General features: G+C 47.5%; 3 protein-coding genes across 4 annotated transcripts in view; 1 reads left to right on the top strand and 2 right to left on the bottom strand.

Annotated features, from left to right (window-relative positions):
* Positions 1-6251, bottom strand: part of CFAP221 (cilia and flagella associated protein 221) — a 19836-nt gene extending 13585 nt beyond the window's left edge. The window contains exons 1-6 of one of the 2 annotated variants that reach the window (XM_072417863.1): positions 6167-6251; positions 5616-5767; positions 4144-4244; positions 3167-3253; positions 1891-1986; positions 819-919 (exon numbers count right to left, since the gene is read on the bottom strand). In XM_072417863.1, coding sequence (XP_072273964.1) covers positions 819-919; positions 1891-1986; positions 3167-3253; positions 4144-4244; positions 5616-5739 — 509 coding nt within the window. In that variant the 5' untranslated portion in view covers positions 5740-5767; positions 6167-6251. The remainder of the gene's footprint in view (positions 1-818; positions 920-1890; positions 1987-3166; positions 3254-4143; positions 4245-5615; positions 5768-6166) is intronic. The other variant, XM_072417864.1, reaches the window with a different exon arrangement.
* Positions 6252-10270: 4019 nt separating this feature from the next.
* SCTR (secretin receptor) lies at positions 10271-20866 on the top strand. The gene is made up of 13 exons (XM_072417860.1): positions 10271-10395; positions 12864-12981; positions 13276-13383; positions 13785-13888; positions 13968-14065; positions 14545-14677; positions 15133-15286; positions 15648-15708; positions 16045-16114; positions 16700-16791; positions 17620-17758; positions 18573-18614; positions 18769-20866. The coding sequence occupies exons 1-13, from the start codon at positions 10351-10353 to the stop codon at positions 18952-18954; spliced, it is 1350 nt and encodes a 449-aa protein (XP_072273961.1). The 5' UTR covers positions 10271-10350; the 3' UTR covers positions 18955-20866.
* Positions 20867-21412: 546 nt separating this feature from the next.
* On the bottom strand, positions 21413-25146 carry TMEM37 (transmembrane protein 37). The gene is made up of 2 exons (XM_072417861.1): positions 24988-25146; positions 21413-22839 (listed from the first exon to the last, which is right to left on the bottom strand). Exons 1-2 carry the CDS (start codon positions 25006-25008, stop codon positions 22309-22311), a joined length of 552 nt encoding a protein of 183 aa, XP_072273962.1. The 5' UTR covers positions 25009-25146; the 3' UTR covers positions 21413-22308.
* Between the last annotated feature and the right edge of the window lie 1099 nt (positions 25147-26245).

Here is a 26245-nt window from a genome sequence, read left to right as displayed (position 1 = left end):
TGTTATCTCTGTTAGTCACAATCTGTTCTGCCATTGTGGCTGCTCAGTGTTTGTTTGGGGCCTTTAGCTTTCCCCATTAGAGAGGTACCATCATATCAATAGAAATGTGTAACAAATCTCAAGCCATATTGGGAGTGTAGTTTTATCTGTTGACTTTATGTAAAGAATCTTTTACTGTGCAAACGCCGACTCTATGAGAGTGCAATGATTGGTTGCTGAGCCATCCAGCAATGGATAGGTGGTGGTAGCTGAGGTGGGGGGGTTCAGGTATTCAGTAATATCCTCATGGAGCTGCCTGCACAGATTGCCTGAATTATCTACAATCCCCAGCATCTCAAGGGAACAACAGACCCCACCCTGGTAGATTCAGCCAGAAATGCCCATGGTGGATGTATGGTGAACACAGACACAGCAATTCCGATTCCATCCAATGAATTTCAGTGACTACATAAAATGCAGCTATAACCTCATCCTCAATATGCTATAAATAATCACATTTCTTCTCCATGTTTAACATTGTGGTAATGGCCAGGAAATGGACTAAAACACACTTTTTCTAAAGATTTTGATGAGCAATCAGCAGGACGTCAATGCACAGAGGGTCTGTTTATCCAGCAGCCTTTTGTTTGGGGCTTTTAGTGCAGAATGACCCCAGAAAGTCACATGTCCTTTTACATACCACTTTATGGCAGCAGATACCAAATCTGGCCGCCCGTTTTTTTACAGTGTAAACAGAAACAGCTCAGAACAGAAAATCAATATTTGTCATTCAATTTGTGTCTACGACAGATGCTGGTACACCAGGTATCTGCACTCACCTCTGACCCAGAGATGCCGCACATAAATCCACATGAGATGGAAAGTCTGGGAGATTGGTGGCTGGGTAAGCATGGAGAGGAACCAGGAGGGTCTCATCACCCTGGAAACACGGCAATGCCAGGGACAGAAGAGCGAACAATCATTAGAAGCAGCAGATTAATCAGTCAGACCCTGAAAACACCTGAATACAATTATAGGCATCACAGAATTAATACATAAAGAGGATATTTGATGTTTGCTTCCTGGGAAAATGTAAATTCTCCATCCTTGGATAAAACTTCCCCAAAACTACTTATGATTATACCTCTTTTTATATAAAACATTTTTTTATTCACTCAAACAAAATGTAAGCTGTCACAATCAACCAGTAGTCACGGATATGATTGCAGTAACCTCAATTATGGTTGGTTGTTGGGGAATTAAAAAAATTATCGTTAAATACCATTAAGGACAGAAAATTGGTGCAAAAAGACTGCTGGGGAGCAGAAGGTAACCAGAGATACAAGACAACAGTTGGGAGATGATCAATATCCAATCAATTGTGCCATAAACAAACATTATAGCAGTGGTAGAACATTTCATGTTTATGAACGAAGGAGCCAATCCCAAGCTATGTATGGAAGCAGAGCCCTCTGTTCTCCATTTTGGGGGATATGAAGTTGGAAAAAGTCAGCGGCAGATTCTTGTAAGTCTAGTAATGCACTGCCCACCATCTGGCCATCCAGGTGCCCAGCATAGGTCCGTGTCTGCACAGGTCGTGGTGCCAAGCTCTAGTCCGTGTCTGCACTGGATAAGCTGCCAAGCACTGGTCCGTGTCTGCACTGGCTAAGGTGCCAAGCACAGGTCCGTGGCTGAACAGGCTAAGATGCCCAGCATAGGTCTGTGGCTGAACAGGCTAGGGTGCCCAGCACTGGTCAGACCTCTACATGTTCCATTAACCCAACAGATCATTTTATTGCTCAGATACCTTTTATAAACTGGTGAACATATTCTTGACCTCCGTTGAATTTTTTGGAACACAATGGAGAGAATTCACTGTGGTTATGGAATACAATGAAATCTCATCATTACCTTGCAGTGGATTCGGATGCAATCATAGTAATACCTCCATTCATCCGGAGTGAATTGTACATGGACTGTAAAAGCCAAACCAGGAACAAGTCTGTTCTGTGAATGACACAAAGATGAGGTCAGCAAGTTTCCATATCACCAGTCCCTTATCTCCAGTATATAATCCATATGTCAGAGGACAATCAAACCTTCATTTTACTGATGATTGCTCAGCAAGTCAACAAAACAAAGAGCAACTTTCAGTGAACACCATGGGAAGGGGGGGGGGGGGGGTTCACCAGACAAAACGGCCGGCCTGATGGCTGACCTATCCAATGAAGGCACCTTTGGTGCTTACATCTTGCTTTCTGTTTGACAAACTTCTCTAAAATGTCACTTTGAATACACTGGGCCTGAATGCAAAAAGTGACACTGGGCCTGATCTATTAAAGCTGGAGAACATAGACTACTGTGGGAGAACCTGGGTGATCCAGCAAACCTGGAATTCTGAAAAAAAAACATTTACTATTTGTTGGCAAATGTTTTCAATCTTGGGCCAGAACCATTTCAGGTTTTCTGGTTCACACATGTTCTCCCATGATAGTCTATCTTCTTCATTCTTGGTGAACTTTATTAAATCAGACCCAATGGAGGTTATTTTCCACAACAGATCCACTAACTTTGGCCAAACATTTCCTTCTCACTGTGCTGTCCTTCATTTTGTGCCAACTCAAGCCAGTTCCATAGTGTATCTTCAACAAAGTTCCCTTTCTAGTTCTCCGTTTGAAAATATTTTTGAAAACAATGTACAGAATAGGGGGGAAATTATTAATATTATTATTAGACAGCATTTATATAGCGCCAACATATTACACAGCGCTGTACAAAGCGCAAAGTCATGTCACTATCTGTCACTCAAAAAAGCTCACAATCTAATCCCCCCCCCCCAATTATATGTCATTAGCACAGTCTAAGGTCAATTTTTGGGGGAAACCAAATAACCTAACTGCATGTTTTTGGAATGTGGGAGGAAACCAGAATACCCAGAGGAACCCCACGCAAACACGAGAAAAACATGCAAACTCCGTGCAGATAGTGCCCTGGCCAAGATTCAAACCTGGGGCCCAGCACTGCAAAGGCACCCTGCTGCCCCAAATGAAGAAATTGCCTGGAGCAGCTTCTCCGATGTGACTGTACAAGCAAAACGTCAGATGATGGTGAATGGGAAGCATTCTGGTTGGAATTATCTGCAGCGCTGCTGCTCATGGAGGCAATATTGGGCACTGAGGGTACTCACAGCTTTCTTGTAGCTGATGGTGAAATGTTTGCTCTGAGGGGGGATGATGTGCACGCTGGAGACATCCGAAGACACATTGATGAGTTTCTGGTGAGAAAACAAACATTTAGAATCTTATTCAGGGTTCAGTGACCCCCCCCCACCCGGAGTGGAGAGTCATAGAAAATGGAATGTACAATGAGAAGTCACCAGACATATAATTACCAGACAGACAAATGTAAAAAACGAATGCAGGCATCACATCGAAGCACAGCAAAGCTGCAATATTTGGTATTTTGTTTTTTGGGTTTACACCCACATTTAGCTCCTACCCTTGAGGAATATTGTGAGCAGGCAATAAGCCTACAATAAATCACCGGCCTGCAATATTGTATATTGAGACCCCCCAGGGTACCGGGAGGTCCATTATCCTGGCCCAGCCATTTGAGAAGGCTGAAGATCCAACACCCAGAAGAAGACTGAATAAAGATGGCATCGCCCATGGCAGAGCGAGCACAGGGAAATGCAAATATAATTACATTATTAATTAATTATTAATATTGTTAATGATATTATTAATATTAATGACATAAAATGTCACAGGCGAGGATGGGAGGTAACTTTATTATATTGCAGATGGGGCATTGTCTGACTTCCTGGCATGGACCTGGTTGCTCATACTTTTTATTTGTTCAGCAGGTCCCTATCGCCATTTTTATTGATTAGAAAATCAAATACGCAGCTTTCTGTGGAATCTGACAATTGTGTGCTGGGCGATAAGGAAGCCTCTGGAGAAAAAAGGAGTGGCCTAATCTAAGAAAGAAAATGAGGGGGATGTGGTGTATGGGGTGCTGGTCCTGCACCTCTCTCCAGGGCAAACACTCTGCTCTGCCCCTCAGGCCCCGATAGGTTTTTTCTATGACTGATAGATAAGAACAGAGCATGAGGAATATGAGGCCTGGATGGCCAGATGGTGGGCAGTGCATTGCTAAACTTACAAGAATCTGCTGCTGACTTTTTCCAACTTCATATCCCCCAAAATGGAGAACAGAGGGCTCTGCTTCAATGAAACCATTCCGGCCAAGCTTTGTGAAAATCTCTGGAAAACATAAAATATTCAGAACTGGGAAGGTCTGCAGGGTAAAAGAGCTGTAAATGGGACAAGCTGGGTGGTGAAATGACAGGTGTAGTGGGGTGTAGGCAGGGCCGGACCTACAATGGGGTGACACTACCAAGCAACACCAGGAGATCACTGGACACAGCCAACATGCATCCGGGCACATTATGTACCTAAAGGGTGTCCACATGGTGTAACCTGAGGTCTGTATGAGGTGGGGTGTAGGTGGTGTACAGGGTGCAGGTTGTGGGGTGTAGGATTTGGGAGATTAAACCTGTGAGGGGTGAAAAAGGTGGGGTGTATAGGGTATAGATTGTGGGGTGCAAGGATGTACAGGGTGTGGATTCTGGGGTGTACAGGATGTAGGTTGAGGAGCATATGGGGTGTACAGGGTATTGGTGGTGAGGGGTAAGATTTGGGAGAAATGCCCCATAGAGGGTGTAGGTGCCCTGTGCAGGGTATAGGAGGTGGGGTGTACAGGGTGCAGGTTGTAGGGTGTACAGGGTGGTAGAGTGTTGGGGGAGTTGCTCTGCTCAGGGTGTAGGAGGTGGGATGTACGGGGTCTTTGGGGGGGTGTAGGACTTCGGAGAGACGTTCTGTGCGCAGTGTAGGAGGTGGGGTGTATAGGGTGGTGGGGTGTATGGGATGTACAAGGTGTAGGAGGTGGGGTGTAGGATTTGATGGAGACGTGTAGAAGGTGAAGTGTATGGGATGTACAGGGTGTAGAAGGAGGGGTGTTCTAGGTGTAAGACTTCAGGGAGACAACCTATGCAGAGTGTAGGAGGAGGGGTATATAGGGTGGTGGGGTGAATGGGGTGTACAGGATATGGGAGGTGGGGTGTATAGGATGTACAGGGTGTAGAAGGTGGGATGTATGGGGTGTACAGGGTGTAGGTTGTAGGGTTTATAAAATAGGTGTAGGTGGTGAGGTGTATAGGGTGGAGGGGTGGAGGATTTAGAGGAGACGCTCCGCTCAGGGTGTAGGACATGGGAGAAAGGTCCTGTGCAGGGTGTAGGAGGTGGGTTGTATGGGATGTACAGGGTGTAGGAGGTGGGGTGTATGGGGTGTACAGGGTGTAGGAGGTGGGGTGTACGGGGTGTAGGAGGTGGGGTGTATGGGGTGCACAGGGTGTAGGATTTGGGGGGGACGCTCTGTGCGAGGTGTAGGAGGTGGGATGTACATGGTGTAGGAGGTGGGGTGTATAGGGTGGTCGGGTGTAGGATTTGGGGGAGACACCCATTGCAGGGTGTAGGAGATGGGGTGTATGGGGTTTATGGGGTGTAGGAGGTGGGATGTATAGGGTGCTGGGGTGTGGGATTTGGGGGAGACGCCCTGTGTGGGGTGACACTGACTTGATTCCAGCAGGTGGTTGGGGACGGGTCGGTTGGTTGGTTCCCCCGGTGTCCTGGGATGGGTTCTCCTGGTCCTGGGGTCATCCTGGGGGAAACGGTAGGTTGCTGGCTGGACGACCTCCATGATGTCAGTGCGGGGGGATTGGGGTCACCTGAGGAGGAATAACACTGTCAGAATACACAGCGCTCCAATATTACGGGTGAGATCAGACCAGTCCTGCGGCAAATAGGATAAAATGAACATTTAACCCCCCCCCCCCCCCCATGTTTCAGGCCCTTCATTACCCCAGCCCCCTCTTCTGCCCACCCTTCGCCATCCCTGGGTTGGGTGACCCCCAGGGTCCCCTATACAGGATATAAAGACGTCACTTTAGCCCCCCCCCCCCAAGTGTCACCTCATCCTACAGCTCCACAATAACTACACTATTATGGTGTGGGGACATCGACTAGAAACCCCCAGGGGCCACATACAGACCGATCAAAGCGGTACGACACAATTACACCACACATAAACTTTCCCACAGATTATCGGGGATGAGAGGAGGGAGTACCAGTCGGGACACCGGGTGTCTCGGGTGTTCCGGGATCGCCTCACAGGACGCGTTGCCATGGAAATGCCGGATGTCAGCTAACCCGCCTATCTATGGGGCGGAGATTCTTGATTTGAGCCAATCAATGGAGCCTATTGGGCGGGGTTTTGATGCTCGATTCTCCCGCCCCCTGTGAGAGACAGCGAGAGAGAGAGAGAGAGAGAGAGAGAGAGGGAGGGAGCTCCGCCCACAGAGAGAGAGAGAGAGAGAGCGAGAGAAATAACCCATCCATGTTCATACCCCTTATAAATACCCCTCTCCATGTACTTACCTTTTATAAATACCCCATCCATGTACATACTCCCTATAAATACCCCCTCTCTGTGTACTTACCTCCTATAAATACCCCCTTGTGTGGAGATTGTACAATCAGATTGTATGGTGTGTTGGCTGTGTGGAGATTGTACAATCAGATTGTATGTTGTGTTGGCTGTGTGGAGATTGTANNNNTGTGTTGGCTGTGTGGAGATTGTACAATCAGATTGTATGTTGTGTTGGCTGTGTGGAGATTGTACAATCAGATTGCAGTGATCCCCGTCCTGTCCCCAGCAGTGGCCCCAGTGATCTGTAGTCCCAGGTAGGTGTCTCTGGTCACTTTCCAGGCCTCCTCTCTGTTGGTGGAAAACGAGCAGCTGGTTGCAGATCTCAAGGTGACGAATTATCGTTTGTGTGCCCACCTGTCCTTCACCGCCGCGTCACCTGGGGAAATTGCCCGCAGCTGATTGGCTACAAAACAAATGTCGCTTAGAAAGCAGAACCCGCAATATGGCTTAGGGCCCAAAGTCTGGAGATCACCCCCCGGGGGAGGGGGGGCACTGACCTCTGGGGGCTGTGCAATTTCTGACTGGCAGGGCAGCAATCCTGGCATTTGTCGGGAAGATCTCTGTGCTATGATCTGACCCTGTGTATGTGAACTCAACTCTGTGCTGCTAATCTCCTGTGGCCTCTTTCAGCCTCTTCCTGTCCACATGGACTCCACCAATGGCAATGAGTCTTCTATCGATGACAACGACAAGAAATATCTGTACATTGTGTGCTGAATTGGAAACCAACTTCAGAAATCGTCATCCTCGTGTCAGCGATTCGATTTCATAAATCGGAATCTCATGAGGACTTACAGACCTGAGTGGGGACCTGGACTCCCCCATACAAACACCCCGGAAGGCGTCTGGGCCAATGTCGGCTTGTGTCTCCTGTGCGTCTCATTAGGAGGGTTTTTTCTTCATTTCCTTTCCTGAAAACTCATCAAGAAGAGAGAATTCACCCAATCTGCCCCAGAGATGGAGATTGCCACCTTCCCAATCGGTCTGATCACCAAGAGTCAGACAATGGCACTCACCATGGTGGATGGCCCTCTGTGACCTCTTGGGGCCACAATCAGACACCAGAGAAGCATGGTTACCTCAGGTGGGGTCTCCTCCTAATGGTCCTGAGTTCTGGGACCAGCTGGTTCCACATAGTCCCTGCACCTAGCGGACACCCACAGTCCCTCTCTGCTTTGTGTTGTTAGGGCGATCTGTCCAGGGCAGCCACAGCTGGCATCTCCTGCCCTGAGGGTGACACACCATGCCCTGACCTCTGCCTGAACCTAGTCTGCCCCAACCCTCTGGTGTTCTCAGGTTGGTAGATCTAAACTAGTTAAGTTGCAGCGTGGGGTCCGTATTGGGGGTAAGTTGCAGATTGGGCCCCGGGTTGGTTTTTTGGTCCCTCCATCTATTTACTGTACACCGGTTGGCTCACCTCTGAACTTTCATACATTGGGGGATTTACTGATATTTTCACCCAGCAGAGTGAATGATTTCCTTGCTGCAGATATTTCACTGGTGAATGTGATGAAGTTCTGCTGACCTCAGCCATCCAATCAAGTCCCAGGAAAATCCTGTTTGTGTTTAGATTTCCTTGCTTGTAATTGGTTGTTCTTTGCAGAATGAATTTTCCCTCTATCCCCAATCTCAGTGAATAATACGCTGGAGAGTGATGATTCACCTTGGTAAGTGAATGCGCTGATTCCCCTAGTGTCTGCCCCCCGTCTGAGTGGTTTGTTCCCTTGCATCCGGCATGGTGGGGGTCCCTCGGATTGGGATAACACTCTGAGCTTCCATTTATAGCTGGATTTCTGGCGTGTGGATGTAAATAAGCCGACGCCGGACACAATAACAGAAACAAGTTTTCGGCGTTCGGCGTCCCTTGACTATTAATCCCCTTCACTGACTAATCCTCCCAAGGGTGGAACGCAAATTAACCCCTTCCAGACCATGAGACCCAGCAATGCCACATATGGCACTGACACTGCATGTGTGGGCGACATTGCACGCAACCAACCAATCACACAGCAACAATTGAGTAAAATGTGCCTGCTGCACAGAACACTCCACCAATCAAATGATCTCTGGTGAGGTTTTAATGAGATCGGGATCTGCAGCGGAATATACAGGAGCAGAAAAGCGGGCGGGGTTACCATTGGGGAATAAGGAAGGAATATGGACCATTCACATAGTGTTCATTCAGAGTGAAATTTCACTTAGCTTAGTGAATAAGATCAAGCTCCGCTGACTCCAACTATCCAATCAGGTGCAGGGAAAATCCTGTTTTCTTTGATTTCCTGGCATGTGATTGGGTGATCATTTCAAAGTGAGATTTGGGTTTTGGTAACGTTGGTGCAGGTCTCAGCCTGGTTCTGTGTGGCACCGATCCGGTCTTTGTGTACCGTCTGTGGTTCTGATTTCATTGCAGTGATAGTAAAACTCCCCATAGACCACACAATATTTTTCATTGATTGGACGGAATGCTGAATTGTTCAGGATGAGATCCATACAATCCGATCAAATTTACGTTTAATATTTGGGCAGAATTTCCATGGAAGGTTGATTGATTGGCTGAGTCAGGTTTAAGGGATTCTTTATTCTAATTTGTGAGTTATATTCTATAATTCACTCACCCCGGATGAATGATTGTAATAATCTCTGGTGAAACCCAGCATGTGTTACGTAGACTGGGGGGGAGGCGAAAGTTCTACCCCCAGATGGGGATTGGCATCACCCCAACAGGTGTAGGTAGAGTTGGGTGACAGATTCTTTGGATTCTTCACCTTTAAAATATCACACAGGGGGCAAAGTGGGCAATTACCCAGGGCCCCAACTTAAACACTGGCAGAGGATGCAGGGAGCTGGAATGTTGTGTATTTGGGGCCCTCACTTTATATTTGCCCCGGTGGGTTTGGGTCACTGGTAATGATAAGATTGTTGTGAATGAATTGTCAGCTCTTGAGAAGGGGCACTCAGAGCTCAGAGCTTCTGATTGAACAGTTTTGACGTCATCGGACACTGTAATCAATAAATCCGATTGTATTTGCAGCGTCTGGCCATTCTCTGTGATTAATTGGGGGGGGGGGGGGTGCTGCCATAGATTAGCACGGCTGTGAGGATCTCTGTATGGTGGGCAGCTGCCAATCTCTTCCTTACCAATCTGGTGCCAGCGTTTAGTGGGGTAGCACCAAAATTTTAGAATGGTGACCCCACTCATCCCAGAACAGCCCTGACACTGGGAGGGGGCTCATAACAGTGACAACCTGGCACTAGGGGCCCCAAAATAATGACACCCTGACACTGGGGGGGCAGAATAATGACACCCTGACACTGGGGCCCCCGGAATAATGACACCCTGATACTGGGGGCCCCAGAATAATGACACCCTGACACTGGGGCCCCAGAATAATGACATCCTGATACTGGGGGGGCAGAATAATGACACCCTGACACTGGGGCCCCCGGAATAATGACACCCTGATACTGGGGGCCCCAGAATAATGACACCCTGATACTGGGGGGGCAGAATAATGACACCCTGATACTGGGGGCCATAGAATAATGACACCCTGATACTGGGGGTGGGCAAAACAATGACACCCTGGCCCTAGGGGGCCCCAGTAACCCCTCCTAGCTCCCCCTCCCTCACATAGAGATCGTTGCCCCCTTTGCTCCCTCCTCCCAGGAATCGATCCCTTATAGAGTCGCCTGCCAGGAGGGTGTCAGATTCTGTTAATAAATCTCCCGGAGCTCCAGCAGGGGAGGGGTCCGCCCGCCGCTCCGATGTCCCGCACACAGCACAGAGATCTATGAGCACCGCCAGGCACTGAGCTCTCCGCTATGGGCTCCGCAATGCTGGCCGTGCTGCTGGCTGCCACCTGCCCGGTGAGTACAGATATCCGGGGACAGACATGACTGATGGGGCAGTGCGATCATTGCTGTGCGATCTCCATGCCGAGCACACCTAGTACAATGTTACCTGCAGAGTCCGGGCGAATCCGGGGCACATGGTGTGATCTATGTACTGTGAGATCTGTCGGTTGGGTGTTTTTGTAGTTGATTTTCATTGAATTATCATGTAATCCAGAAAAACATCAAATGATCGGCAAGAAAAAAGCATAAAGTTTATGAGGGCAATATATATAGGGTGTATAAAGGTGGATTTGTGGGTTGTGCAGGGGACATGGCGGGTGCATAAGTGGTATGGAGGGTATTTAGCTGGGTATGGGGGGTGCATAAGTACTATGGAGGGTATGTAGGTGGTTATGGGGGTGCATAAGTAGTATGGAGGGTATGTAGGTGGGTATGGGGGTGCATAAGGTGGTTATGGGGGTGCATAGATGCTATGGAGGGTATTTAGGTGGGTATGGGGGTGCATGGGTGGTATGGAGGGTATGTAGGTGGGTATGGGGGTGCAGAGGTAGTATGGAGGGTATTTAGGTGGGTATGGGGGGTGCATAAGTAGTATGGAGGGTATGTAGGTGGGTATGGGTTTCAGAGGTGGTATGGAGGGTATGTAGGTGGTTATGGGGGTTCATGTGGTCACAGCTGTACAGGAGGGATAATCGGGGACCCCCTGTATGTGAATAAAATAACTGACCTACGATGAGATCTGCCAGAAGATTTTACAGTCTGAGCATTCAATCTCTGCACAATCTCAATTTAACTGACCATACAGATTAGCTTCATGCAGGGGGGTCCAATATCAGCATCACTGTGCTAAACATGAACATTTCCTGTGTTTTACCCCCAGTATATACCCTGAAAGAACAATACATGGTGGTCTGCCAGAAATCCAGGACAATTCACCCCCATAAACCAGTTCTTCCCTGCTGGTCTACAGAACACACCCCTTATGTTATGGAGATGATGGCGAGGGGTCATAAATATAGATTGTATGCTCTTCTGAGCAGGGTCCCCTCCTTTTCCTGTGTCACTCTCTGTATCTGTCTGCCATTTGTAACCCCTATTTATTGTACAGTGCTGCGTGATATGTTGGCGTTAAATAAAAACTGAATATTACTAAATAATAATATTAGGTGATGCAAGTGGGGTGGGGTTATAAAAATGATGATGGGTTTGGGGGGGTAAAAGGATGGTGATAGGGGGAGGGTTTATGAAGATGATGTGAATTAGGAGGGGTTAGAGATCATAGAAAGGGGTTATAAAGCTACTCGGTTATGGAGATGATGTGAGGGGTTATAGAGCTGATGGGGAGGGGCTATGGAGATAATGGGAGGGGTTTTGGAGATGATGGGGAGGGGTTATATGGATAATGGAGGGGTTCTGGAGCTGATGGGGAGGGGTTATGGAGATGAGAAATGATAGGCATTATATCTAGGAATGAACTGCTTGGATCTGACAACACCTGGGATTTCGGTGCAGTGCCAGCGCTGTATTGTCAGATCACTACAGGACGTTATCAGCTCCCTGGCTTTATGATTGAACAAGAATTCCTCTGTATTCGCTGCATAAGACATTGTGTATCACAGGATGAATCTTCTGTATCACAATAATTTATTTGGGTCTGTGATGTACAAAGCACTCAATGAGATCTCACCAATCTTTGTGTATGAGGTGCACCATTCTGGGTTGTGTAGAGGAATCTCCCTCTGTGCCTAACATGGAGGTGGCTGTTGTGTGAATCTGTTTGGTCTCATTACTGATCTGGAAAAAAACCTACAGTAAATGAAATCGGAGCTCCAGATCTGTGGGTTTGTTTCTGGTCAGAGATCACTGAAGCCGGAGGATCAGAATGACAGGTTCCCTTTATCCCCTGTTTGTTACTCATTGTGTGTTGGCTTACAGCGCCATATTGTGTTACATTGCCTTTCATTCTGAGTGACTCCCCAACACACTAAGATAACCTGGCTCCATGCACAATGGCAGTGCAATGCGTGGTAACATGCAAAGGTCCGATTTGGGTGCATTGGCAGTGATTTTTAACAATTTGCCCTATTTAGCAGGAAATGTGAACCCCAAAGCAGAATCCTCTGTGCAGCTGGAATGTTGACTGTGCTGTCCATGATTTGTCAGATACCATTTGGGATTGGTGAGGCGTCTTTTCAGATTTAACATTTCTGGGTGTTTGTTCAGTGTCCCCCAGCGTGGGCGGAGCTCGTTGTCACAGAATGGGGTGTATAGATGATGGTCACTGCTCTGTTCAATTAACCAAATGCGTACTAGAAGGAAGAACTCATTATTTTTTTAATCTCTTGGAGTTGATTGGGTATTTGCAGTGCTGCTTCACCAGATTTAGCAACCACACTTTTCTCAGAGAATGGACTCCTCTGCTTCAGTAAATCCCCTTCCTTGTACATTGAGCTGAGGGTAATTGTGTTTTCTCCCCGCAGGTAGGGGGCGTTCACCTGCTTTGTGATCTGCTGGAGGTGATGCAGAGGCAGCAGGAGATGTGTGCAGAGTCCCTGGCTAACCACAGCCTGTCTATGGGGGAATGGCAGCCGGTGGAGGGTGAGTGACGTGAGGGAATTGTCTGATATGAATACACGATTTGTGTATAGACTAACTTGTCGACATTTACACTCCAATCGCCATACGGCAGTGCTGCAACTGATTGGATTTATGGACTCTGTTGGTGATGTGGGGTGGGGGGGACAGAATGTTCATACACTGGTTCTGTATGGGGGGGAACAGAACAATCTGAGATCATAGATACGTATACAATGGGTGCACACAGAGGCCGAGGCAGTGACGTGGGAAGAACAATTGGGGGGTATTTATTGATGTGGGGTCATTGTATTTCAGGGTGTGCTGGAATGTGGGACAACATCAGCTGCTGGCCTCCCACCCCCCTGGGGCAAACTGCAACCATCCCCTGCCCAGAGATCCTGCAGATCATTACCGGCATCGAAGGTGAGACGAGACATCACACCCCTCATTTGGTAGAAAATATTCTGTCCCTGGCCCTACTATAATATTACCACCCCCCCCCCCCTCCACTGGGATATCACACCTCTAACATGGTCTCCATATGGTAGAATATGCTTTGCCCCTGGCCTGCTTGGCACCTGACTATTCCCCTCCGCTGGCCGTGTCACACTATCAACATAACCCTCTATGAGGTTCTCTGCCACCCTTCCCTCTCTGTTCTGCCACCACCTGGAGTTTGTTGCATTGCATTGGCTAGAATATTCTTTGGTTTTGATTTGCGGGGTTTAGGGATCTAAAATGCCCTCATGTTGCCCTCCAGTTGGCCCTGAACTGATGCATATTATGGTTCTGTACTGACTCTTCTTGTTTGTTTTATTCTGCAGGGACGGTGAACAGAAATTGTACAGAGAAAGGTTGGTCAGTGACCTTCCCACCAATGGACGTGGCCTGCGAGTACAACGTCAATGACACTGAGTCTGAGGATGTGGTAAGTACCATAGGTACCTACCTACAGGTGTGATTGTAATATGTAGATGGGTGAGGTGACCTCAGCCTGTGTCTTATAGCAGGAATATTACATGCACCTAAAGACCCTGTACACTGTAGGCTATGGAATGTCTCTGGCCTCACTGTCCCTGGCGCTGATTATTCTTCTATCATTCCGGTGAGTAGAGAAAAAACCCAACAAGACACAACATGTATGATATGACACGTATGATATAAAATGTATGACATGGCATGTGTGACATGACACGTATGACTTTAAACATGTGACAATACCTATGAAAACATGTACAAGACACGTATGATATGACATGCATGGAATGATATGTATGATATGACATGCATGGCATGACACGTATGACAACATGTATGTTATGACACATATATTATGTCACGTATGACATGACAGATGACAACACATGGCTGGTAATGTGGGGGGGGGGGGCACTCAATGTGCTGCTGGGGATCGTGGGGGTAGGGATTAAAGTAATACATTGTTCATACACTGGTTCTGTACAACATGACATGTATGACATGACACGTATGATATGACACATGACAATATGTATGATATGACACGTATGACATGTATGATATTACACATAATACATGTGTGCTCTGTTATCTCTTGGAGAGCAGGAGGCTGCGCTGTACTCGAAATTACATCCACATGCACCTCTTTGTTTCCTTCATACTGCGAGCCATGTCTGTCTTCATCAGGGACGCCGTTCTCTTTTCTGTGGATGACGCCAATCACTGCAGTGTCTACCTGGTAAGAAAACAGCTTCACATGCAAAGCAACCCAGACCGAGGCCAACCAAACCAATACCCAGAATCACGAAAAACCCTGACTATGGCCAACCAAACCAGTACCCAGAACCATGAGGAACCCAGACCATGGCCAACAAACCAATACCTAGTACCATGAGAAATCAAGACCATGGCCATCCAAACCAATACCTAGAACCATGAGCAACCGAGACCTAGACCAACATAACCAATACCCAGAACCATGAGAAGCCCAGACCATGCCCATCAAACCAATACCTAGGACCATGAGCAACCAAGAGGTCAACATACCCAATGCCTAGACCACGGTGTGCCATGGTGTTCTTCATCCAGGAGGTCTCACATTGTGCCCTGTCTCTGGGTAGTATGTTATGTTGTGTTCCCCCATGTGGGTTCTCCATACAATGTGTGAATCTTTGTGTTATATTCTCTCTGCAGAAGGACTGTAACTACGTCATGGTCTTCTTCCAGTACTGCATTATGGCCAATTACAGCTGGCTGCTTGTGGAGGGGCTCTACTTGCACACCCTGCTGGTGGTCTCCTTCTTCTCTGAGTGGAAGTACTTCTGCTGGTATATTGCCCTCGGCTGGGGTGAGAAGCAGGATGGTTGGGGTATCAGTTATTTTCTCAAGCGAGGGGGATTGTAGGATCAGTCACATTTGATGTGTAGAGGAACAAGTCGGTGCAATCTCCAAGGCAGCATTTTTATGAAACAATTAATAGAAGACAATGAAACCAGGCTGCAGGAAGGAGACATTTCAGCTGCATCAGCTTCCCTGCCCCTAGAGGTTGAAGACTGGGCTCAGCACCGGGGCATTGCACTGGTATGGGGTATTAGGGGCTGGGTATCTGTAAGAGTGCCCCAGTGTTCCTAGATAGGATCTGCATCTGTCTATTTGGTGGGGTGTTAGTTGCTTCAATTCTAATGATTGTCCTTCTCTTCCTCCTGCAGGATCTCCGCTGGTTTTCATCATTGCTTGGTCTGTGTGCCGCCATCTGTACGAGAACACCGGGTAAGTGAACACAGGAAAGAGGGGGCACATACAGTGGGGGCATACAAATCACATGATATAAGACATCAGTGGTCACCCCAATATATGGCCATCGGGGGGTGGGGGGGGGGGTGCAATGGTTGCATATAGATTATAGATCGCATGTTATAAGACATCAGCGGTCAATCCAAAATATATACAGCTGTAGGGGGGACATATGTATCACATGATATAAGACGTGTTTGGTCACCCCAATATACAGACATGGATGGTGTTCATATAGATGGGAAAATCTCATCCTGGGGTTGATATTTGATTTCAGCTCTTTGATTGATTAATTTCTGCTTCCTCCTCTAGATGCTGGAACATCAATTTTAACGCCAGTGTCTGGTGGATAATTCGCGGGCCTGTCATCCTCTCCATCTTTGTAAGTGGACAACCTCTGAAATATTGTCTTCATGCATGATATTGGCGAGGTTGTGGGGTAAAAGGGTTGGGGTGTAGATGACTGACTTTAATTATCAGTTGAATCCCAACATGTTGTAGGGGGTTACAGAATCTGCTTCAGGGCTGGGGTAGATCGGAGAGCGTGTGACCCTGCAGAGTGTATATATGGTGCCCTATGTGTGTCTATGCTGAGGCCAATTTGTATATTTAATTTCAATCAGTTCAATACACCTCAGGAGCATCAAAAAGTGAGCAAAATCTGTAGAGGGTGTAGAAAGGCCTTTCCTCGGCCAGCATGCTGCAGAGATGAGCCATGCTCTCTGTGTGAAGCAGTGGTCTCTCGGCAGGGATCTAACACACATCAGATGACTCTGATCAATGGCTGTGCACCCATCAAAGCTCATACTTCCTGCTGATTGGGCAGATCTCATCCATCAGGGGGTGCCAGACCTCTGCTTCCACACACATCACACCATGACATATCAGGACATCAGGAGTACTGCCTGCAAGAAATGTGTTTGGTTCTTTACCCATGGATGACCCCCCCGCCCCACTCCCTCCACAGATAAACTTCATCCTCTTTGTGAGAATCATTCGAATTCTGATGAAGAAGCTGAGGACATCCGACGTCTGGGGGAACGACTTCAACCAATACAAGTGAGTCGCTGAGCGCCCAGTGTTGGGAGGGTCCATTGGTGACACCGAGGGGATGCTGGGGGTGTTGGGGTTATTGATTGGGCTGTTCAGCCATTCTGACAAAGAAATAGGGATTTTATTTTTTATTTTTTGAACTGAGGATACAATGTGTATAGAAAAGATTCACCCTTTCAGCTGAATTTATAACATCCATGTGAAAGATAGAAGAGCCACCAAAAGTAAGGCTATGTACACCCGTCAGATGATTATCACTCAATATGAACAACGGTGGGTGAGAATCTGACAGTGGACCCCCCCACCACTGCCCAGATGTAATCCTGATTAAAAATCTGAACAATGATGTGAAGTTTGCAGCCCACCAACGTCCACCATCCAATCTTTTATTTTCTTTCTTTTGTATTTGATATGTGGAGTAATTTCGGCTGGAATGTATTTTTGTGTCCTCATTTCAGGCTGCCGATGTGAATTTTCTGAATCGGGTGAATTATTTTCTATTCTCCCCGTACCATATGGTAATCCGGCTTTCTTCTGGCTTCACCATCAATGTAATGGGAAACCTGATTGACCAATAGGGAGGCTCAGGAGGCAATAGGGGTGGGCCACTCACATAGTAAAAGGATTTGTATAGTGTTGAGGTCAGCAAAGATTTGTCTTTGGAAGATGTAGATTGTACAGCGCCATGGTCAGAAAAGGCACTATATAGATAAATAAGCACACTGCTCTGTATGTATCCCAGGGTGTGACACGTCCACATTAAGAAATTATTATCTTATATTTATATAGCCCCGACATATTACAAAGTCCCTTTAAATGTCTTGTTTTTGGCAGGCGTCTGGCCAGGTCCACGCTCCTCCTCATCCCGCTATTCGGGGTTCATTACATCATTTTCGCTTTCTTCCCGGAGGATGTAAGCAGTGGCACGGTTGAGATCCGGTTATCCTTCGAGCTTGCCCTGGGCTCCTTCCAGGTATAATCTGAATTCACCAAGCAACTTGATAATGATCCTTAAAAATTGGCTTAAGTTAGGATCCTTATCCTAAAACTTTGTGAACTGTGTGACATACAGGAAGGTGTGCAGTAACCCATAGCAACCGGTCAGAGCACCAGCAATGAAAATTAATTTCTGAAAGGTTGCTATGGATTACTACAATACTACAACCATAATGCTACCACGCCATAACACCTTACATCAGCAGGTGGCCTGCAGAAGAACTCTGACTCCCTCTAGTGATGAGACTGAGGAACTTCACCAGAATTGTAAAATGCTACACACACACACACACACATACTCCATATACCCTGAACACCCTACAAACCACTTCCCCCCCATATATCCCGAACACCCTACACACCTCATACACCCCATATACCCCAAGCACCCTATACTCCACATACACCCGGTATATCCCAAACAACCTACACACTCCATACACCCCGTATCCACCAAACCCCCTATACTCCACATTCCACATACATCCCTTATACCTCAAACACCCTACAAACCACATACACCCCATATACCCCGAACACCCTACAAACCACTTCCCCCCATATATGCAAAGCACCATACACACTATATACATCCCATATATCCTACTCATCTTACACCCTACAATACTCAGTCACCCTACACACCACCATACCACCCCTAATGCCCCACACACCCCTATTCCACCCACATGGTCCCTATAATCCAACTATATGGTTGTTACCCCTGATGTGATGTTGCTGGAGGAGCTGCAAAAAGATTTCTAATTCCTTTTAATTGTCTCTATCTTCAGGGTTTCGTGGTGGCCATATTGTACTGCTTCCTGAATGGAGAGGTAGGTGGTGAACCCAAAATATTACGTTACCCCCACCCCCCATCTGTGGGTGATCCTAATATTCCTTCCCCATTGACTCAGATGTCATTACCACCTTAGCACCTCTCCGATCACACAACTTTCCTCCACCTCACATTTCTTTCTCTCTGATCAGGTGCAGTTTGAGATCCAGCGGAAGTGGCGCAGATATCACCTGCGGAAATATTTTTGGTTACGGCAACATAAACACTCGACGGTCAGTAATGGTGGAAGCGTTCTCACCCAGGTGGTTCAGGTCAGCCGCAGCAGCCAGAGAGAGTCGAGGAAATCCTCCACCACCCCCCAAACCAGTTTAATCTGATCAGAGGGGATACACCGCAATCTGGTGCTACCCAGGGATCCATCCAACCAAGCAAATCTACCAGATCTCCTGTGTGGAAGCAGCATGGTTGGAATGTCAGATCACACATTGGGGTCCTATTCATTAACTGTTACTTTTAGGACTTTCTGCAGACCTCCAAACCCCCTTCCAGAAATATGGGACAGCAGGATGGGAATGTATATTCAGAGACAGGAGTGAGAGGGCCCCCAGGAACTGTCTTATCAGAAGCTTGGTTCCCCTTAATAGAAAATCTGACATATTTATTTGAACACTAAGAACTGGAGACCCAACAACTGATTTGAGGTCCTACAGACCAATAACCAATGCCTGGGACTGTAGGCTCTTGTTGCATGACTCTGTCCATTCCTGCTTCCCCTTCTACAGTGAGTGGCTGCTGTGGGCTCAAAGGGAGAGGAGTGAAGTCATCCTCCAATCAGACGTCACCTCCTGCGATCTTTCTGTATGTGGGGAACAAGCAGCGGTGGGCGTCCGCTCCAACAAACTGAAAATCTGGCAGTGTGCTGGACAATTCTGTGCTGCGCGGGTGTGTGATGGGAAAACAAGAAATAAGTTAGGAAAGTGAGAGGCAGAGATTGGCCTCATTCCAGCCGGAAGGCGAAGGGTTAAAACCTAATCTTCTAATCAGCTTGTGAGAGTTGGCAAGTCCAAACTCGCCGGATCCCGCCGGAGCGACAACCAGGACCCCCCTCTACCTCACCAGAACCACAGCTCCGCCATACACCTGTAGATGTATATAGAACAGGGTTGTTCATTTCCAGTCATGGGGGCTGGGGGGCCACAACAGATAATGGCGATTTGTATGAAAGTCCTGGCCTGTAAGTGGCCCCCGAGGGGTGGAGTTGGTGAGCCCTGGTTTAGTTGGACAGCCCCAGACATAACACTACAGGATGCATATTAATGAGGGGGGTGGCGCATTATAACCATTTTTAGAAAAAAAAATGAAATCCACAATCTATTTAAAGATACCATAAAAAGCAGATTTCGTAAAAATTCTTACCAATAATCTACAGCTGTCCCTGCAGTACTTCTTTTTGACCACTAGATGTCCTTGGATGGCTCACATGATTCAATTCACTTTCTCTGAGCCCAGATAACCATGGACCCTCCCTCCAACCTGCAACTGGCAAGTGAAAGAAGAAGCAGCACAGTGATGAGCTCACCCATGAACTTTTTCCACCGCATGATACTTGTACTGCAGTACAACTGATTAGTTATCTCTCTTGTTTCCCCCTCTCCTAGTCTGAGCTCTGCTCTTTATAGGCTGGGGGAGGCTCAGGTTCTGTCACATTTAGGTACTTCCACTGCTTGTATTAGGAAAGTACATTGAATGATTTATTAATGATTGATTTGTATCTTCCTGTTGGAGGTTCCCTTTAGGTAGGTTGGGGGATGTCCCCAGTGGTGACAACAATGGCTGCCTCTCTGTGTAACGATTTGGATGATACAACTTGGTCTGCAGAGCTGCCTTATATTATTCCCAGAGAACTCCAGGACAAATATTGGTGGGGGAGGGAACCTCCATGTCTGAGGTCTGTGTCCCCACATGGTAGATCGGCTATTTTCTGAACAGGATGTGATAGGAAAATCAACCCCACGGACAGAAAGCACCCAATGGCCTGAGTTCCACCCTAATGCTGCCCTCAGTGTCACTGAGAAGTATTTTTATTGCTGTAAATATTTCCCGGACTCCCTGAAGAGTGATTTGTGTGCAGACGGAGGACTCCTTTATTGTATTAGAACAGCAGATAATATGCCCACAGAGGGAACCAATCAGAAGCCTCAATATGGACAATAATGATGATGGATCTGCAGACTTTTTTATACATTGTAGATGTGATTGATGATTGTGTTCTATAAACTGATTTCTGTTTACAGTGTGTGATAACCTGAATAACTCTCGCCTGCTGCACGGTGGCTGCACTACTGATCCTCTGTTGGTGCTGTGCAGCTTCCTCTATACCCAAGATACATATATATAATGTTCAGGGAGTGATACCAGGGAAGCAGTGCCTGTGCTGTGCCCGGTCCACCCTGGGTACACTGTACCTGCATCTGTGCTGTAGATGCCATGAAAGGTGCATGAGGGGCAAAGCAGGAACAGGCTGCTAAATAAGAGACTCCACCCCTTTAATCACATGACCAGCCCAGGGATGTAATTAGTAAAATCACCACTCCAACATTAATCTACCAGTGCACTGGCATCAGATAGGAACTCCTACTGTAGGGCATTGCTGTGATTCCATATCAAGCTCTGGCTGGTAAATTGAGAATCCAGGCCAAAAGACATATGGGGAGACCTGACACATTCCCGGGCAATGACACACTGACACTGGGGGTCTCAGGACACTGACACTGGGGGTGCGTTGTGGCTTCTCTGGGAGGTTTTGGTGGAATCTCGGCAGGCACATACATCGGATTCTTACTGAATTTGGAGTTTATTTTGATTCGGTTACACAAAGAATTTGGGATCTTTGGGGCCCCTCTATAATCCTTGCTCTGCCTGGCTGTCAGCACTGAGGATCAGAAATTTAAAGTGCAAACTTCTCCCGGGTCGGAGACATTTTGAATCCAAAGGATCAGCATGACAGCCAGGTAAGCAGCACCGTAGGCAGTTCTCCACTCCAAATATTTCTCAGGATTCCCCCACCTTGTCAATGTATCCAGTGCTATTCCCTATGATTTATTGCTGGGGACACAGCAACCAACAATCTGTGCGGTCACAGAAATACACAGTCACAAAGGCCGCACTGCTCGGAGTGTCAGAATAAATGAGGAATCCGATTCCGGAAAAAAGTCTGCGGGGCAGAAATGTTCATCCTCTGTGTTCTTGGTGCAGTGCGTGTGGAGCACAGAATGTGAAGCAGAGTGGTGTGTGGACCAGAGAGTGCAGTGCGCTGTGTATGTGTGGTGCAGTGTGTGCAGTGGGGAGTGATTTGTGCAGACTGGAGAGTGGTGCACTGCAGAGCATTATGTGCGGAGTTGAGTGTGGTACCTAGTGATGAAGTGCAGTGTGTTACGCAAGTGTGTTGCAGTGTGTTGAGTGCGTGGCATATGTGTGTTGCAGTGAGGAGTTATATGTGCAGTGCAGACTGGTGCAGTGTTGTGAGTGTGCAGTGCAGTGTGTTGCTGGCATCATTTATGGAACCACTAATTATCTTTCAACCTCCATTGTGCGCTGCGGACGGTCTGCTCCTCAGTGCATAGAAGAAATGTCCCAGGTTTCCCAGGCTTTATACAAAATTGCAGTCCTGTCTGGATTGGCCCCAGAAATCACCCCTTTTCTCTCTGGGGCCCGGAGGAGGAGCCTCTCCTTTACCCCGTCAAACGATTCAAGTAAAGTCCACTGATGGAGTTGAGGAAGAAGAGGAAGACGGCCAGGAACTGAGCCCAGAAGGTCAAGGTGAAGGTTCCGTAGATAGCTAGGTTCCTCAGCAGGAAGACGTAGGTCACTGTCCCCACAGAGGACAGGAGGAACCCCACCAGCAGCATGGCGCAGCCCAGGGCCCACTTCCTGCGGGAATGGCCATCCTCACACAGCTGTGACACCATCATCAACTCCAATCCAAAGATGGCCAGGACCACAGCCAGGCACGCCGTAGTGCGCACCACCACCATAATCCTACTCAGGCCCATCATCTCCTCGGAGCATGGAGGATCCCGATTGGCCTTGCAGGTGTCCCACACCCCAAAGAGGGGCCTCCCCGGGGCGGAGAGCCAATTCCCATCACAGATGGAGATGGAGGAGAGGACGATGGCAGTTCCTGTGCTCAGAGTCATCAGAACTCGCAGGAATGTCTCAAAGAACTTCTGAGAGGTGACCCGAGGCTTCATCTTCTTCTGAATCTGCAGGAACAGACATTGGGGGGGGGTTAGAGAGCAGACCGACCGGCCCAAAAATATTCAACTCATTCCCACCAATCAGGATGTGTCAGGAGATTTCCCCTCATTACCTGTCTGTATGATGAGTGTCACACATATTCCCCCCTCCCCAATAAAATTCTACTGTCATCAACGGAAGGGGCCACCAACATCACTGGAGGGGTATTTATCACACTGACACTCAGATCTCAAGGGGTGGTTTCTGCCAACACTACATCCCATTGACCAATGGAAGAAGCCCTGTGGTACTCCTGGCCCCTGCACTCTGTACACTATGCTGTACATTCCATACCCCTGGCCCCTGCACTCTGTACACTGTGCTGTACATTCCATTTCCCTGCACTCTGTACACTATGCTGTACATTCCATACCCCTGTCCCCTGCACTCTGTACACTGTGCTGTACATTCCATTTCCCTGCACTCTGTACACTATGCTGTACATTCCATACCCCTGGCCCGTGCACTCTGTACACTGTGCTGTACATTCCATTTCCCTGCACTCTGTACACTATGCTGTACATTCTATACCCCTGACCCCTGCACTCTGTACACTGTGCTGTACATTCCATACCCCTGACCCCTGCACTCTGTACATTGTGCTGTACATTCCAAACATCTGGCCCCTGCACTCTGTACACTGTGCTGTACATTCCAAACATCTGGCCCCTGCACTATGTTGTACATTATATACCCATGGCCCTCTATGCTGTATATTTCTGACCCCTGTACTCTGTACATGCCGTGCTGTACATTACCCGTACCCCAGTTCTCCTCGACTCATTGGTTAATCCAATTTTTCTCATCTCTCTTAAATGAGTGTAGGGAGAAGTGAATGTAATGGAGGAGGATTCCGAGGTTTATGTTTGTCACTTCTGCTGCAGTGATTTGTGTTTTGGAGGGGGGGGGGGGGTGGTTTTATAATGTCTATTGGATGGGGATCGGATGTTGTTCAGCTGGTTTGTCTGTACCAGGATAACAAAGGATAATAAACATCGTCAGCCCCAATGGCAGGAGTGCCCCCAAGGAGGGAGGAGCTAGACCAGGGAGGGAAGCTGTCTGGATCTCCAGTCTGTTATCAGAATTCGAATGATAATTGGCAGAGCGGCCCCATGTCACTGCTTCATATCTGTGACCTTTACCCACACGTTATAAATGTCTCCTCCAATGCCACCACTAATTGGCCCCATAAAGGACGGAACAATATGTCCCCGTCCTGCTATAAACCGACAAACATTAATCTGCTGCAAGGTCACAGCAAGGGGAAAATTCACTGCATGTGATGGGGTCAAAAGTCAACTCTGTGTAATTATGGATATAATGAGGGTGTTACACCCCCATAAGGTGTTTCCTGCGTTCTGTGTCCCCATTGGGAAGATTCACCTTACTTGCCCCAGTGACCGTTTTAGTTAGGAAGTGGGGTCTGCAGTCCAAATGCTGGTCACTACGTTCACTCCCCCCATACCCCCTGTGTGACCCCAGAAGCTGAATCATTGTAAGTTCCCCCTCCAGATAAGAAAACATTTTATGTTCATAGTGATTCAGTTTGCAGTGGAGTCTGAGTGCTCCCTGGGTGTCACTTGTTTTTCTAGCTTTGGCTGCAGATGCGGCAGTTGGCCACTAGGCGCTCCGACCTATCCTAACATGATTACATGATTATGAATTTGTCAAAACAACTTAGTGGAAACAGAAACAGAAAGAGACCCCCCCTTCCAAAAAATTTACCCCACAATAATCACCATTAATAAAGACCCCTCCACCCTTAACTAAGACACCTCCACCGATGATAAACACCCCTTCCTCCATAATAAAGACCCATCCACCTATAATAAAGACAGCTTCTCCAATCACAATCATTCACACTTTATATTTGTGGGGATTCAGATTGCACAGTCACAAAGTGAGAGGAGACTAAAAGAAGGAGGGGGGGGGGTAGAGGGAAAGAAAGGGGGACAGGGAGAGGGACAGAGTCCCAAGTAGCAGTCACACTGCCCCTCCCCCCAATTCTTTAGCAAAGTTCAGAGAAAACTTCTGGACACTTTGTAAAAAGCTTTCTGGTCAGCTGATCCCCTTCTCCCCTCACCCCTGTACATCTGCCCCCCTCACTCACTCACCTGAAGCACTATGGCAGTCATCCTGCAGTAGTTGCCCCTGAAGTGACAGGTCTGGGCAGGTGACAGTCACATTCTGGGTTGGAGTTGCATTGTGGCTGATTCAGCAGTTCTGCCTAGGAAGAGATAGGAGGGGAGAGGAGGGAGGGGAGCTGCTGGTGTGATAAGCAAAGCTGAGGAGGCGAGGCCACAGTCACCCTGGGGTAGATTAGGGAGTCAGGGGGCCCAAAGGTGGGGGAATGTGCATGAACTCCCCAACAGCACATTGACCACCCTAGCATTGGGCTCCCTCTACAGGCAGGGTGCTTGGTGTTCCCAGATCTCAGGTTCACCCCATCCCTGACTGTATAACTCAGGGTACATGTTTTTATGTTTTGAATGGGGGAGGGGGGGGGGGTGCACCATCTTTTTTGGATCAGGGGGACCAGTGGCAAGGGATGATGGTTATGCGGGTTCCAGGGGACCCATAATGGGTGAGGGAACAATGTTACTACACCCCTCCTAACTTCCTATTCAGGGAGGTCCAAGCCTGAGACTGGGTCAGATTTTATTATCAAGGGGATCCAATGAATGGTTTTTTAAATACACTCTGTCCCTTTAAGACATTATTAGCCATAGTGTATATGTTTATTATTATTAAATTGTAATAATTTATACAACCAGAGAGTGCCTGTGATTGCCTGACAGTCCACAGGAATGATTCTGGTTGTTTTACATAAACCCATTATATGTCCAAGCATTGGGATGCTAATAAGCGACATTCCATGATAATTAACCCCTCGAATGCTAAATAATTGTGTTTATCAATGGGTACAGCACTGCAGTATATGTCAGAGCTATATAAATGTATAAACTTAGTATGTGACTGAAAGGGAGACATTAAATTGTCAGCTCCTCTGTACTGAAACTGATGGGACTGGCTCAGTATTCTCTGTACAGTACTGCGGTATGTCAGTGATATATAAATGTATAAACTTACTGTGTGACTGAGGGGGGACATTGGAGTGTTAGCTCATCTGTACAGAGCCTGATAGGACTGGCTCTGTGTTCTATGTACAGCACTGCGGTATATGTCAGAGTTATACAAATGGATAATATTAGTGTGCCACTGAAGGGGGGAAATTAGAGTGTCAGCTCCTCAGTACACAGACTGATAGGACTGGCTTAGTGTCCTCTGTACAGTACTGTGGTATATGTCAGTGATATATAATTATAGTGAGTAATTGTGGGGGACATTAAAGTGTCAGCTCCTCTGTACAGA

This window comes from Pyxicephalus adspersus, chromosome 7, assembly GCF_032062135.1.
Source record: "Pyxicephalus adspersus chromosome 7, UCB_Pads_2.0, whole genome shotgun sequence".
NCBI lineage: Eukaryota > Metazoa > Chordata > Amphibia > Anura > Pyxicephalidae > Pyxicephalus > Pyxicephalus adspersus.
This window is presented reverse-complemented; position numbering and strand designations above follow the sequence as displayed.

Bases quoted from the DNA above. Each gene is read 5' to 3' on its own strand.
- SCTR (XM_072417860.1), top strand. From the start codon at position 10,351: ATGGGCTCCGCAATGCTGGCCGTGCTGCTGGCTGCCACCTGCCCG. The intron at 13,889-13,967 runs GTAAGTACCATA...TGTGTCTTATAG, and splicing joins ACACTGAGTCTGAGGATGTG to CAGGAATATTACATGCACCT. The intron at 16,792-17,619 runs GTGAGTCGCTGA...TGTTTTTGGCAG, and splicing joins AACGACTTCAACCAATACAA to GCGTCTGGCCAGGTCCACGC.
- TMEM37 (XM_072417861.1), bottom strand. From the start codon at position 25,008: ATGACTGCCATAGTGCTTCAG. The intron at 22,840-24,987 runs GTGAGTGAGTGA...CTGTTCCTGCAG, and splicing joins TGACTGCCATAGTGCTTCAG to ATTCAGAAGAAGATGAAGCC.